At 38.0% G+C, this 13,244-nt stretch overlaps 1 protein-coding gene across 3 annotated transcripts in view; it reads left to right on the top strand.

Annotated features, from left to right (window-relative positions):
• The window catches only part of ANKS6 (ankyrin repeat and sterile alpha motif domain containing 6), a 44,521-nt gene that overhangs the window by 12,490 nt on the left and 18,787 nt on the right, over window positions 1–13,244 (top strand). For all 3 annotated transcript variants that reach the window (XM_072034871.1, XM_072034870.1, XM_038174996.2), the window contains exons 5-9: window positions 1,615–1,721; window positions 3,137–3,285; window positions 10,587–10,788; window positions 11,353–11,402; window positions 12,441–12,644. In XM_072034871.1, the coding sequence (XP_071890972.1) occupies window positions 1,615–1,721; window positions 3,137–3,285; window positions 10,587–10,788; window positions 11,353–11,402; window positions 12,441–12,644 (712 nt within the window). The remainder of the gene's footprint in view (window positions 1–1,614; window positions 1,722–3,136; window positions 3,286–10,586; window positions 10,789–11,352; window positions 11,403–12,440; window positions 12,645–13,244) is intronic.

The following is a 13,244-nucleotide window of genomic DNA, read 5'->3' on the forward strand; positions in this document are numbered from 1 at the left end:
TATATGGAAACACGAGTCTTGTTCTGTAAGCGCTGGAATCTTCATGCTCCAGGCAGGCACTAGGAGCTTTGGTGCAGATTTCGACTTCCAGTCTTTGATGGCTTTTAGACCTTTTGTAAGATAGCATCACCCCAGATCAGGGCTGTAAGCCTACGCAGAGTTATGAAATTCAGTGTAATCACCTTTCTGTGTGCCATGTTTGCCAGTCTTAAAACCATTCTTACAATTCCTCTCTTCAGAAGTTTTCATTTAACTTTTCCGGAGTGTGTCCACTGAGAAATGATTTTTTTTTTGTAGTCAAAAGCTATTTTATAAATTGAATTTCACATGTAATCTCTGTCATAAAGTTAGCAATATCAAAATACATGACACTCCTGTCTGCATTCAGACGCTGCTCTTGTCTGTGATAACAAGGACTGGAAATCCTTATACTCAGAAGAATCTCAGCTTACCCCTTCTTAGGAGCAGTCTCTAGTTAGAAGGAAGGATCAAGCAAGGTCTGAGTGAGCCAGGGCCAATAGAGGATTGAGTCCCTCTGCGTGCCCTGAAGATACAGGACTGGAAAGAAGGTTGGGACACATTTTTAAGGACAAGAGGAAGTAATGGGAATTGTTCAGAGGAAATACAGTGGGGATAAAGCAGAGTTTTTGTTAGAAGAGAGAGAACATTCATTCTTCATTTTAGGTTGACTTTATCTGGAGTATGTTCAGATTGAAGATCACTTCAGAGCATTACTTCTGAGATCTGTTTGAGATCTTTTTGTCAGCTTCAGAGTTAGAGTTGGCAGTCAACTATTGCTACTTAAGCACATTGTTCTTCAGTATGGCTTACGTGTGACAGGGTTTGTTTTTATACAGGGTTAGTCTCAGTGTAAGAGGAATTTTATATTAAAAATATTTTCCACAGCTTTGTTGTCATTGCTTATTTTGTATTGTTTTTAATTTGCAAGGCTAGTCCTGCTGATTTATTCAGGTATATGAGAAAGGAGAGGGGTTAATGGGAATGGGATGATGAGTTCCTTTTATGCAATTTGCTTTTATGAGCTTTTATTAGGAGGTGTTTGTATTATCGTTTACTGCTGATTTGCTTTTGCATTTTAGATACCTCAAGGAAATTTGTGTCTCTAATTAACTGATTTACTGTTTGGAGTTCATAAATTATCTTCAGTCAGTTGGGGTTTTATTAAATGGATTTTTTTTCTGTTCTGAATATGAAGCTATGTTTAAGCATTAGCGATGTTGTGTGATGACTTCTGGAGTGACCTTTGAATTCCCACTTGCTTTTTTGCCCTAGGCAGTAATGGCCTTTCAAAGGGAAACTGGCAACAGATACTGTGATCATTTCCAAAGGGTCAGATGAAGAATCTGACTATTCAAATTATGTTCTTTTTAGGCTATTTGCATGCCAATTATTGTGATTTATAGTGAGTAAACAGTGACTGACAAAGGAATCATGGGAGCTCTTGAATAAATTGTGGACACATTTTAGACTTAGTTAACTATTGCAGAGGTAAAACTATGATCGTTAATTAAGGAGCAATGATACAAAAGGATGGAAATGGAGTACTGAGGTACTCTCTCTCTTTAACATAAGCATTTTTTGTCTCCCTTAAAGAAACAAAGAAGTTGTAAAGTATTTGTTAAATCAAGGAGCTGACGTCAATCTTCGTGCGAAAAATGGATACACAGCTTTTGACCTGATAATGCTCCTGAATGATCCAGGTATGTTATTTCAGAGAGCACTGAGGAAATGTTTGTAATTGCAACATAACCAGATACACATCTCTTTTGACGTAGAAATTGCATTAAATTTGCTTCAAGATACTGACTGCAGTCTATGCTAGACTAGACCAAGAATGGATACTGCCTGAAAATGTTTTTTTTTTTTTTTAATCAGTTGTTTAGATGCATATATACATTTATGGGCTAATGGATATTCTGTGGTCCTTTTATCTTTGTTTTTGAAGGTGTTCTAAAATGTTGTTTGTGTCATCGGAGCCAGTTCAATAGCACTTACTTGTGGTGGCTTAGATATTGTCATTAGTGCTGAGCTAGGAACTGGAACTTGGAAGTTTCCATTTGGCAGCAGTTAAGGGACAGGACGAAGAAAGTGCAATCAGCACAAGACTAGTGAACTGGCTGGAGCTCCCACTAGGTCTGTAAAGGCTAAGATTAAATCACACTTCGGCATTCAAGTTAGTAGTCATGGGAGTGCTTTAGAAAAAGCCAGTGTGCTTTGAGGAGACTTTGATGAAACACATTTAGATTTTGTTGTAGTTTGTTTAGCCTACCTAATTTGGGACGTTATTATTAAACTTGCCTGGTAGCTAGATTGCTTTCTCTGAAGCTGAAAAACAGTAGTGCTAATGGAAAGAATGTTCATGTTCATTTACTCAGTGTTGTTTTTGATCGCTAGCACGTAGCTTTGCTTTGTCAAAAGTCGGTAACTAATAGTATAAAATTTTAGAAAATAAATAATGGTGAATGTGTTTTTCTTGTAACTAGCTGCTTGTAGGACAGAATAGTTCATCTTGTTCAGCAAGGGGAATATAGGTTGGTTCTGTCTGCCCTTCTTTTCCTGTATAAAAATCCTGTATATAATACAGTTTCACAGAATATTTCTTGCTTTCCTGTCCTCATCTTATTCTTTTTTTCTTCCTCTTCCTTTTTTTTTTTTCTTCCTTATTTTTTTTTACTCTATATTTTTTCTTACCCTGTCTTTTCAGTCCCTTCATTGTCCAGGCTGAACATCTCCTTTCTCTTTTGGGATTTAATTTCAAGCTTCTTTTCTGCAACCTACACTTGAAGAAAGAATATTCCTTTTTCTCTGCTCTCTTCTGCATCAGGTGAGAAAAGGGAGCATCCCAGTACTGTTCTTAACTTCTACAAAGTGTGTGAGCAGGCAGTTCGTTTGGTCACACATGACTGAATGGCATGATTATTTCTACTGATACATGTGTTTAGAGAAGCATTGGTAAGACTGCAGCCCACTGTGTGGGGAGAAGGGATGGGAAACAGAAGCCAAGAAACAAAGTTTTGTGTATTCCTCTGCTTTGTTTGAGAGGTGTTTCAGCATATCAGTCATGATTTGGCAAAGCAAAACAGACTAAAAAGTATCTTAATTTGTTTTCTTTTAGACACAGAACTTGTACGGTTACTCGCATCAGCATGCATGCAAGTAGACAAAGACAAGAATAAACTCAACAACAGATCATCTTTGCCTTGTTCCAGAAGTAGGCAATCCTTAAATGTCCCAATACTGCCAGATGACAAAGGAGGTTTAAAGGTAAACATATTCAGTCACTCTTGCTGAATGAAGCAGAGAAGGTCATTGCTAAGAAGTACTTTGGATCTAATATGTAACTAGTTGTGGGGATTTTTCCCCTTCTGAATTCCTGGTTGTTTCCTGGTGTTATGATATTCAGCTTTCTTTCTCTTCAAGTAACAAGGCAAAGGGAAGACTTCTAAAGAAGAGTCAGCATCAAAGCACATTTCAGTGCCTAGAAATAGAGGCCATAATTAAATAGTAGAATGTATTATATTCATGAGTTTGGAAATGAATTTCCATTATGATCTTAATTTTAAATCATCCAAATGTACTCCAATTTTAGTAGACTTTTCCTTTACTCATAGCAGATCTTTTTACTTTGAAATTGGAGTGGATGCGTTTGGGATCTCCTAACAAAGTAAGAAGTTGCCTGTTTATATATTTGCTCTATGTAGAATTTCCAGTTGTAGTTCTTTATATTTTTCTTCTGTGGTATTTAGTGAACACTAGAAGAAGAAAAGCATGATGTAGGAAGTAAACTGAAGTCCAGGTAGTGTACTTGAAAATACTGTGACTACGTGCAGGACAGCCCAGACTTGAGAGGCTTCATCATAATACTGTAAGAAGAATAAAAAGGAAGGGTTTAGATTCATCATGAAGTGGTAGACTTCTACGAGAGAGGGTGGACTTCATTTCAACCATGAATGGAGGTTGGCACTGAAAATTAAGAAGGTTTTAATATGAAAAATTAGCAGGGGTTTTAATATGAAAAATGGAAGATGGTGCAATTCAGGCTTACATGTCCTCTGGAGAGTCACTGGAACACTGTATGCTTATCTAGAAATTGGCAGTAATCCAGTAGGAGACAGTAGGAGTGTGTGCCATTTGAACAAGGACATTGTGACTTACGTTGTCTGTGTTCAAAAAAAAGAAGGAAAAAGTTATTAGCTTATTTTGTTGTTGTTGCTGATTTTATTTGTTTAGGTGAAAATTCATTGATGATCTTACACCTCATAATTTCCTTGATTCTGTAATCTCACATTGTTAGCATAAGTGTTATGCTAAAATTGGAATCTTGGAAACACACATGCTAATTTCCAGGCTATTTCTGACACAAATTTTAAAGACCACTTATAATTCTACTTTAGCTCAAATTGATTTTGCAATTTTAACAATGATAAATTGTTAAAAAAAAAAAAAAAAAAAAAGGAAAAAAAAAAAGAAAAAAAATTCATATCATTATTCAATATGATACAACTTCAGTATTGGTTTAGGTGGGCCTATTTAGGAATGCACTTACCTAGCTTGGGGATTTCAGAACAGTCTTTGGCATTACAGAAAGCAGATCAACTGCAAGTCAGATTGCAACTCTTGCACAGATAGGGGTCCAAGGCTGGGGTCATATATGAACTGAGGTCATGTAAGATTTTGAGGTAAAATTAGAAAAAAACAATTTTGTAGGATTTGTTGATAAAGATTTAAATATGAGTACTGACATTGAATATTTTGACATATATAATGTTGGAATATTTGGTTGAAAAACATCAAAACATTACAGAGTTTGCAAGTTAAGTCTTAAGCACTTTTTCAACAGAAATATTCTATATAATTCTGTGTATGTGTGCATATGTGCATATCTATAAAGCAAATACAACCCTCTCTTCCAAAATGGCTTAGTGCTTTATTAACTATTCTGTCTGATCAGGAGTATGTTACATATCTTATTCTCCATACTGAGAATAAACAGAGTAAAAATGATATTTTCAGAGTGACTGGGGTCATCAAACACATCTTGTTTTAGACCAGTGCGTGAGGAGAATGCACAAGTGAGGGATTTGTCCTTGGCTTTGTAGAAGTGGTGCTTCCATGTGGACAACTCCTCTGTGCTGAGCCAAGACTGTAAAACAAATTGCCCAGAAGGTTTCGGTGAGCTATTTATAGTCACTCAGACAGTACATAAATTTTCTGTCTAGGTCAGTGCAGATGGCAAAACGTGGAATCGCAGCAATGGAGGAATGAGAGGGAACTTGATGAGCCCACCTGTCTTTATGTAAGGAGACAGAACGAATATGCCAAGAACATCCTTGACAAAGTTTCTGTTCTCTTCTCTCACTGTGATGAAAATGGTCCATAGTCTAATTTTGCAGCTGGTTCCACTGCTTGTCTGTTCCTACAGTCAGTTTTTTTTTCCCTTGGTATAAGCTAAATCTCTCTTGCTGCGTATTAAGTCAATTGTTTTTCAGTTACCAGTGTCCACCTTCACCTTTATAGGAATTATATACATACTTAGAAAAGATGAAAATTCTCTTAAATCTTTTATTTTCTATAATAATAATAAAATGTATTCATATTTCCTTGTTTGCAGACTGTTTCCTAAACTTCTTCCTATTTCTAGTTTGTCTGTATTAGTCTTAAGGTCAGGTGTCCAAAACAAGTAATGAGATTCTAACTAAGGTCTCAATATTACATGGCAGGGTACAAAAGCTACTTTCACAGTCGTGTATCTCATGGGGTGGTCAGTGAAATTTGCCATTTTCTTGCAGTAGTAAGACACTGTTGACCTATTCTTAGGGGACATATGCTTAGTTGGTGCTATGTTAGAACTCTGATTTTCTTTTTTCTTCAGTACAGCTGTTTTTCTTATTATTCCCTTTTCTGTATTTATACACTTGATTTCTTCTGCTTACATATGACCTTGCCCCCCCCCCCCCCACTGAATTCAATTCATCAGTGAATTGAAGTCAATTCATCAGTGTAATGACCTCCTGAAGTCAATTCATCAGTGTAATTTGGAGTATCTAAGGTGCTCACAAAACCGTCCAGATGGATGTCTTACACAGACTGTACAAAATTAATGCTGTTTCATCATTGATGTTGTTAACGACTATTTCCAAGCTCACGTTTCACACCACTGAATATGCTCTACTCATCTTGGAGTAAATTGCTGGTAATTTGTCTGTTAATGTGTCTTTTGGTTATCACGCTTTTCCTCTCCTAATTTTACTAGAAGCATATTTTGTCATTTGTTCAGAGAATGGTACATGGAATATTGATAAAAGCTTTATTAATGTTAAGCTATGTTACAGCTTCTCCTCCTTTCTGCCACTTCACCAGTTAGTCTGTCAGAGAGATTGATTTGGTGTGATTTATTCCTGACAAACCTATGCCAGCTGTCTTTTATGAGCTGTGAGTACATACAAAGTTTTTTCAGTGATGTCCTTTCAAGTTAGAGAACAAATCTTATGAGGAATGGTTGAGAGAAGTGGGGTTATTTAGCCTAGAGATAAGGAGGCTCACGGGAGACCTTATCTCTCTCTATCTCTTAAAGGAGGTTGTAGAGAGGTGGGGGTCAGTCTCTTCTCCCAAGCAACAAATGATGGGACAAGAAGAAATTGCCTCAGGTTATTCCAGGGGATCTTTAGGTTGGATATTAGGAAAAATCTCTTCTCTGAAAGGGTTGTGAAGCATTGGAACAGGCTGCCCAGGGAAGTGCTTGAGTCACCATCCCTGAAGGTCTTTAAAATACATGTAGGTGATGTGCTTAGGAACATGGTTTAGTGATAGACTCAGTTATCCAGCAAAGTAACCTTGCTAGGTTGGACTTGATGATCTTGGAGGTCTTTTCCAACCTAAGTGATTTTTTGATTCTGTGACTTTAAATTAAGCTGATTAGTCAGTAAATTTTCAGATTTTCTTCTTTGGGGAAGTGTGGTAATGTATTTGCCTTTTGCTTCTGTAATTTCTTCCATCCTCTTCACTTACCTTGAAGATAATATTGGTTCGGAGTTTGTGTTGTCTGTAATTACTCCAGGTAATCAGTTCTTTTTGTTTTAATCTGTGCAAGCTTATTTCAATAGTTTGTTAACCAGGCACATCACTAAGGGCAGATTGTGCCTGACAAATCTGCTGGCTTCGTACAGTGGGATCACAGCATTTGTAGATAGGGGAAGAGCAACTGATGACATCTACCTGAACTTGTTCAAGGCATTTGACATGGATTTGACAGATGGACCACTGAGTGGGTAAGGAATTGGCTGGATGCTCGCACTCCAAAAGTCAAGGTCAACAGTTCAATGTCTAGGTGGAGATCAGTGATGACTGGTGTTCTAGGTGGGACCAGCACTATTTAACATCTTTGTCAGTGATGTGGACAGTGGGATTGAGTGTACCATCAGCAAGTCTGCTGATGACATCAAGCTGTGTGGTGTGGTCAACACACTGGAGGGAAGGGATGACATCCAGAAGGACCTGGACAGACTTGTGAGGTGGAGCCGTGCAAACCTCATGAGGTTCAACAAGGCTGAGCTCAAGGTCCTGTACCTGGGTAGGAGCAATCCCAAGCAGAAATATAGGCTGGGTGGAGAATGGATTGAGAGCAGCCCTGAGGAGAAGGACCTGGGGTGTTGGTTGACAAGAAGTTCAACATGAGCCAGCAATGTGTGCACTTAAAACTCAGAAAGCCAAGCAAATCCTGGGCCGCATCAAAAGAAGCGTGGCCAACAGGTCGAGAGAGGTGACTCTCCCCCTTTACTCTGCTCTCGTGAGATCCCAACTTTGAGTACTGTATTCAACTCTAGGTCCCCAGCACAAGATGAATGTGGAAGTATTAGAACAAGTCCAGATGATGGCCACAAGTATGATCATAGAGCTGGAGCACCTCTCCTACAAAGATGGGCTGAGGGAGTTGGGGTTGTCCAGCCTGGAGAAGAGAAGGTTCCAGGCAGACCTTATAGCAGCCTTCCAGTAACTAAAGGGGGCCTACAGGAAAGCTGGGGAGGGACTCAGTGTCAGGGAGCATAGGGATAGGACAAGGAGTAATGGCTTTGAACTAAAAGAGGGTAGGTTTAGCTTAGATATTAGGAATAAATTCTTTACTCAGAGGGTGATGGAGGCACTAGGTCAGGTTGCCCGAAGAAGCTGTGAGTGCCCCATACCTGGAAGTGTTCAAGGCCAGGCTGGATGGGGCTTTGGGCAGCCTGGTCTGGTGGGAGATATCCCTGCCTATTGCAGGGGGGGTGGAACTGGGTGGTCTTTAAGGTCCCTTCCAACCCAAACCATTCTGTGATTCTGTGTGGTCGATGACTGTTTTCTCATCCTTTACCCCTTTTACTTAGAGGTTCACTTAGGAACTAAGAAGTAGTAGTAGAAATAGTTTCCCACCATTTTCTGGACTTGGAAACAAAGTTGCGTCCTTAGTGTACGCAAAGATCTTATTTCCTCTTTCCTTGTTGCCGGTGCTTTTTCAGCCAACAGTGCCCTCAATGTCAGCAGCAGAGCAATGTAAATTATCACATTCAGTTTCTTTTTTAGGATAAAGTTGCTTATAAAGTTGCTTTAAGACACAGATTTCCAGTGCTTCCCTAATTCTTTCTTTTCTAATATTGTTAAAAGTAGATAAGAGATTTCTCAAGTGGCAACACCTCTTTTCTGTTTTCTGATACTATTGTATTCTCCCATTGTTACTAGATCATAGCCTTTTGACAGATGCTGTTTTAACCATGGATGCATTTTTATTTGGCTTTTTCAATCTAGCTTAAAGCCCCTTGTTCTAGCTTCTGTCTCTCATGTGCAAGGTAGGCCGCAACTTCCTGCAGCAACACGCTGGATGCTCCACAGCTCAGATGACCCTACTCTGATCACCAGAAGACAAGATGAGCCTCTCTACCAGCTTTCCTTCCATGCCAGAGAGTAGTAGAGTACTTTGTATGGTAGTGTAGTGGCTTCACCTACTCCATGTTAGGTACTTCGTGGTGAGAGCCTATGTTAGCAGATCAGAAGCCTATAAAGAGTAGCAAAGATGAGGGGAACTGAGAAGTGATCTTTTTGCCCAGTGAAGCTAGCTTGTTCCCGTAACAAGCAAATGACGTTGTACAATCAAGTTCTTTTGTAAGATCACTGTTCTCCATATTAATACTAGATGGATTTTTGTCCTTTCAGTTCCTTTTGGAAGGTGAATAAATGCTGAACTATGTGGTTTTTACTGCTTTCTCGGAACTATTTGTCTCTCTTTTTCCACCAGCTCTTTGTTGATGAAAGTAGTGTATATCTTTATTAGTTATGACTCCAAAGAGATAGAGAGGTCTGAGGACTCTGTCCATTAGTAATGCTCTGAGCAGATTTAAAATCTTTTTAATGATCATCTGCTGGAAGGATTGAATTATGGAGAGTAAGTTTGCAATTTATATTACTTAGTTCTGCTCTGTGACAGTTAGGAAGAGATATGTCAGAAAGCAGTTCAGAAATGTTAAATGTCAGGGAGAGAGGGGAATATATATGGTGAGAAGGAATGGCTAAGAATAAAGAGTAAACAAGGAAAGTATAGGTCTGGGTTGGGTATCTTATAAAGCAGCCTTGATGAAATACCATCATTTTAAAATATCTTTTTATTTATTTTTTTTAAAGTGTTCCAGAAACCAAAGTAGCTTTACTAAGAAATAGTCAGGACATATTTAGAATCTTGACTTATTAACCTCCAAGCCACATGATGTTTAATGGACTGCCTGCATGGGTTTTCTTAATATTGACTTAGAAGTCTTGTATAGTCTGGAGAAATGTAACAGGAAAAAATGTAATCATCCTGAATACTTGAAGCATTTTATATCATCTGCCTACAAAAATATAGAAATTTGTAATCTATTTGTATAAATTCTTGAGCAAAGCTCAGACAATTGCCACATAATCAATACCTATATGGGTGCAAGCTGCAGGTGCAGTAGTCCTTAGGCTTGTGTTGTTTTCACAGCTGGTCTTTCTTGCCTGTCGGTCTATAGTCTCTCCAGTCTGAAAGGGTTTAAGTTTATCTGTACAGCAGCACAATATGTATTGCAATTCTTGATTCTGATAGGAATGCTATTAGAACTCTTTTAGTTTGCCACCAGTTTTTAAAATCTTAAGGAGAGGCTTTCATGTGGGTCAGATAAACTTTTGTGAATGGCTCTAAAAAGAAGAAAACATGTATGCCAGTTCATTGATGTCAGAGAGTGTTGGACAAGTTGGAAGCTTATTGTAAGATTAAGTAATTGCCATGTAGCTGCAAAAAAATTCTCACTCAAATTGTCCTAATGTTTTTATCTAATTTGTCTTTCTAGATACAGTAGAAAAATATTGTAAGCTTTTTGTCAAATGAAATATAAGGAGAAAGGTGAATCTTACCTATACAACCCATGGGGAAGAATTCTGTTGACGATTGCAAACCATTTTAACATTCTTTTGTAGTTTCCCTGTAAAATTCCTTCATCACTGCAGTAAAGAGTACTTAATTGTACTTTTCTTTTCCTTTTTTAGTTGGAACTTATTTTTCTTTTTCCTTCTCAATCTAGTCTTGGTGGAGCAGGATGTCCAATCGATTCCGCAAGCTGAAGCTGACTCAGACGTTGCGCCATGGGTTTTCTTCCAATCAGTTTGGGCCTTTTCCTGATGGGCCTGAATCTTCATTAAATTCCACCATAAAAGCACCACAGAGTGATACAGACACCTCCGGAACCTCTGATGCTCCAACAGCTTGGGTCACAAATAACAAAGGTAGTGGTAAACCCAGAGTTGTCTGATGGGAAATGAACTCTCATGGGGATAGTCAAGATGATACCATTTCTAATTTATTGATTTAGTGTTTGCTTAATTTAATGGAGCTGAAAAATCACATCATGTATCTGTACTGAACACCTGCAACATCATTTCAGCAGGAAAATGCTAATGTAGCAATGTTACTGTTCTGTAGCAAGCACCATTAAATTTGACAGGAGAAACAGCTCAATCAAAAATCATTAGTATTCTTGATGAACTTATTTTTTTATAGTGACAACCAGTTTGTGTTAAAAAATAAACCTGAGACAAAAGATCAGAAAAACCCAAGTTGCAAAGCACATCTGGTGAAATTATGCTCTCTGTGCAAAACCCCTCCAGTTTGTGATGTGAAATAAGATTATCAGCTTAACTTTAATTTAGGTAACTGAAAGTCTCAGTGGAAAATTTGCTTGTGTGTGCTCATAGGGGATACAGCTGTTGAATGTTTGAAAACAAAAGCTGTCATTGAGAATAAGAAGCAGGGGCATGTAGACAATAACATTTCATTTATGTTTTTTTCAGGTGTAAACACTGCAAAAGGAGGGAAGAATGATGAACTGTTGACAACCATGGTATGTTGCAGTGCTCTTGGGATCTTCAGTCCAATTCATAAGATCATACAGCTACATGTTTCTTGTTAGTTTTTGTTTTTTAACCTGCTGTCCAAGTAACCATTAAAAAGAGAACTATAAGTTGTCGGTAGTCACTAAACAGGAACTGACAAGCTGTGGTACATCTGTAGTTCTGTAGACTAGTAAGTGCCTCAAATAGTACAGTATGGCAGCTCTTGGGAGATACTTGGTAGATACTTTTTTCACGTAAAGTTTTCAAGAACTTTTTTTAAAGAGCAGTCTATACCTTTGTACGAACAGTAATGAATTAGTAAAGTAGATTGAACAGCTAATGAAGTATGCTATGAGGGAAACATCGAGCACAGTGCAATGTGAAAGTGAGAAATCATGGAGGAAACCATGAAATACTTAGTTTGGGATGTGTGCTTATGTTATTCTCTTTCTACTTTTGTTACACTGGAGCGTTAAGTTCCCCCACAATTTACTCCCTGGAGATGTCAGTAAGTTTGGCTGTTGATTTTTTTATGTGTTCTTTTACAAAGATTGAGCAAATATTGATATGACTGACTGACAGAACTCCAGGGACCCAGTGTCATTTTTGTTGTTCTCTTCTTTTTTCTGGAGAATACACATAGAGCAGGAACAAATATTTGTTCACTATTTCTAGGTGTCTTATCTAGGAATTCAGAGTAGACAACCTTACCAAGCATCCTGTTTGTTATTTCGTTGGAAACTACTTGTTAACATTCCTGCTAAAATGACAAGAAAGGAACAGCTTCTGTCACTTAATGAACTGTGTTTGTTGCATCAAATGAACGAGCTTGTTCACTGGTGCCAGTATGAACACTGGATGTGTCTGCTATTATGTATTGTACATCTTCACAAATACTACTTTTATATTTCATTTCCATTTATTTTTTTTTTAAATGCATCTGTCTCCATCTTTTTATTTGATTTTGAAACTACATCATTAGCTCCCAATTAGCTTTCTAAGAAGAGTCTCTTTTCTTTTTTCCTTTCTTTCTTTTCCTCTCTCAGTTGAGAAGTAGTGCTCCATTTACCAGGCTGCCCAGCGATAAACTGAAAGCAGTGATACCCCCTTTCTTACCACCCTCGAGTTTTGAGCTTTGGAATTCTGACCGAACACGAATCAACAAAGATGGCAAAGCTGAACAGATGAGAACTGCCTGGCCACAGAGAGTGATCAAGCACGATTTTAACAGCAGTGGGAACTCTGATGTAGTAAGTAAACGAAATATGTGAAAAAATACCATGTATTATAACGTCCAGGGCATGCTGGCTGGTGAGTCACGCTGGTTTTGTGTTTAGACGTTATTTTGAACCCATTGTCACTAGTAATGGCTTGTCCTTTTAAGATCTCCTGTCTAAGAAGAATATATGTCTCTGTGGAGGGAACATAAATAGGATGAAAGGTCTCTATAAAATAAAACTACTTGTTTGCTGTAAACCAGAATAATGTCTAGCCATAATGAATTTGTTGCAAACTGCTGAAGTGACAACTGGTTCCACCTATACATTTTAGTTGCCAAGGTAGGTGCAGTCATTCTAGTGTGGCAGAAACTGCTCTGCTTTTGAAGACAGCATGGGGGAGAAGAAAAGAATAGAAAATTCTCAATTTTTAGGACCTGAAGGGAAGAGAAAAAACACTGGTGAGCTATATTGTATATGAAAATACAATGGCATAATATGCTGAAAGGGTTAGTATATGACAAAACAGTAGCAATGGTGATCACATTGGCTTGAAGACGTACAGACTCAGTACAAATAGTGTAAAAGGGGGAAAAGTCTGAATAAAGTCTAATTTTTATAGAAGGAGCTTGC

This window comes from Anas platyrhynchos, chromosome 2 (genome assembly GCF_047663525.1).
Source record: "Anas platyrhynchos isolate ZD024472 breed Pekin duck chromosome 2, IASCAAS_PekinDuck_T2T, whole genome shotgun sequence".
Lineage (NCBI taxonomy): Eukaryota > Metazoa > Chordata > Aves > Anseriformes > Anatidae > Anas > Anas platyrhynchos.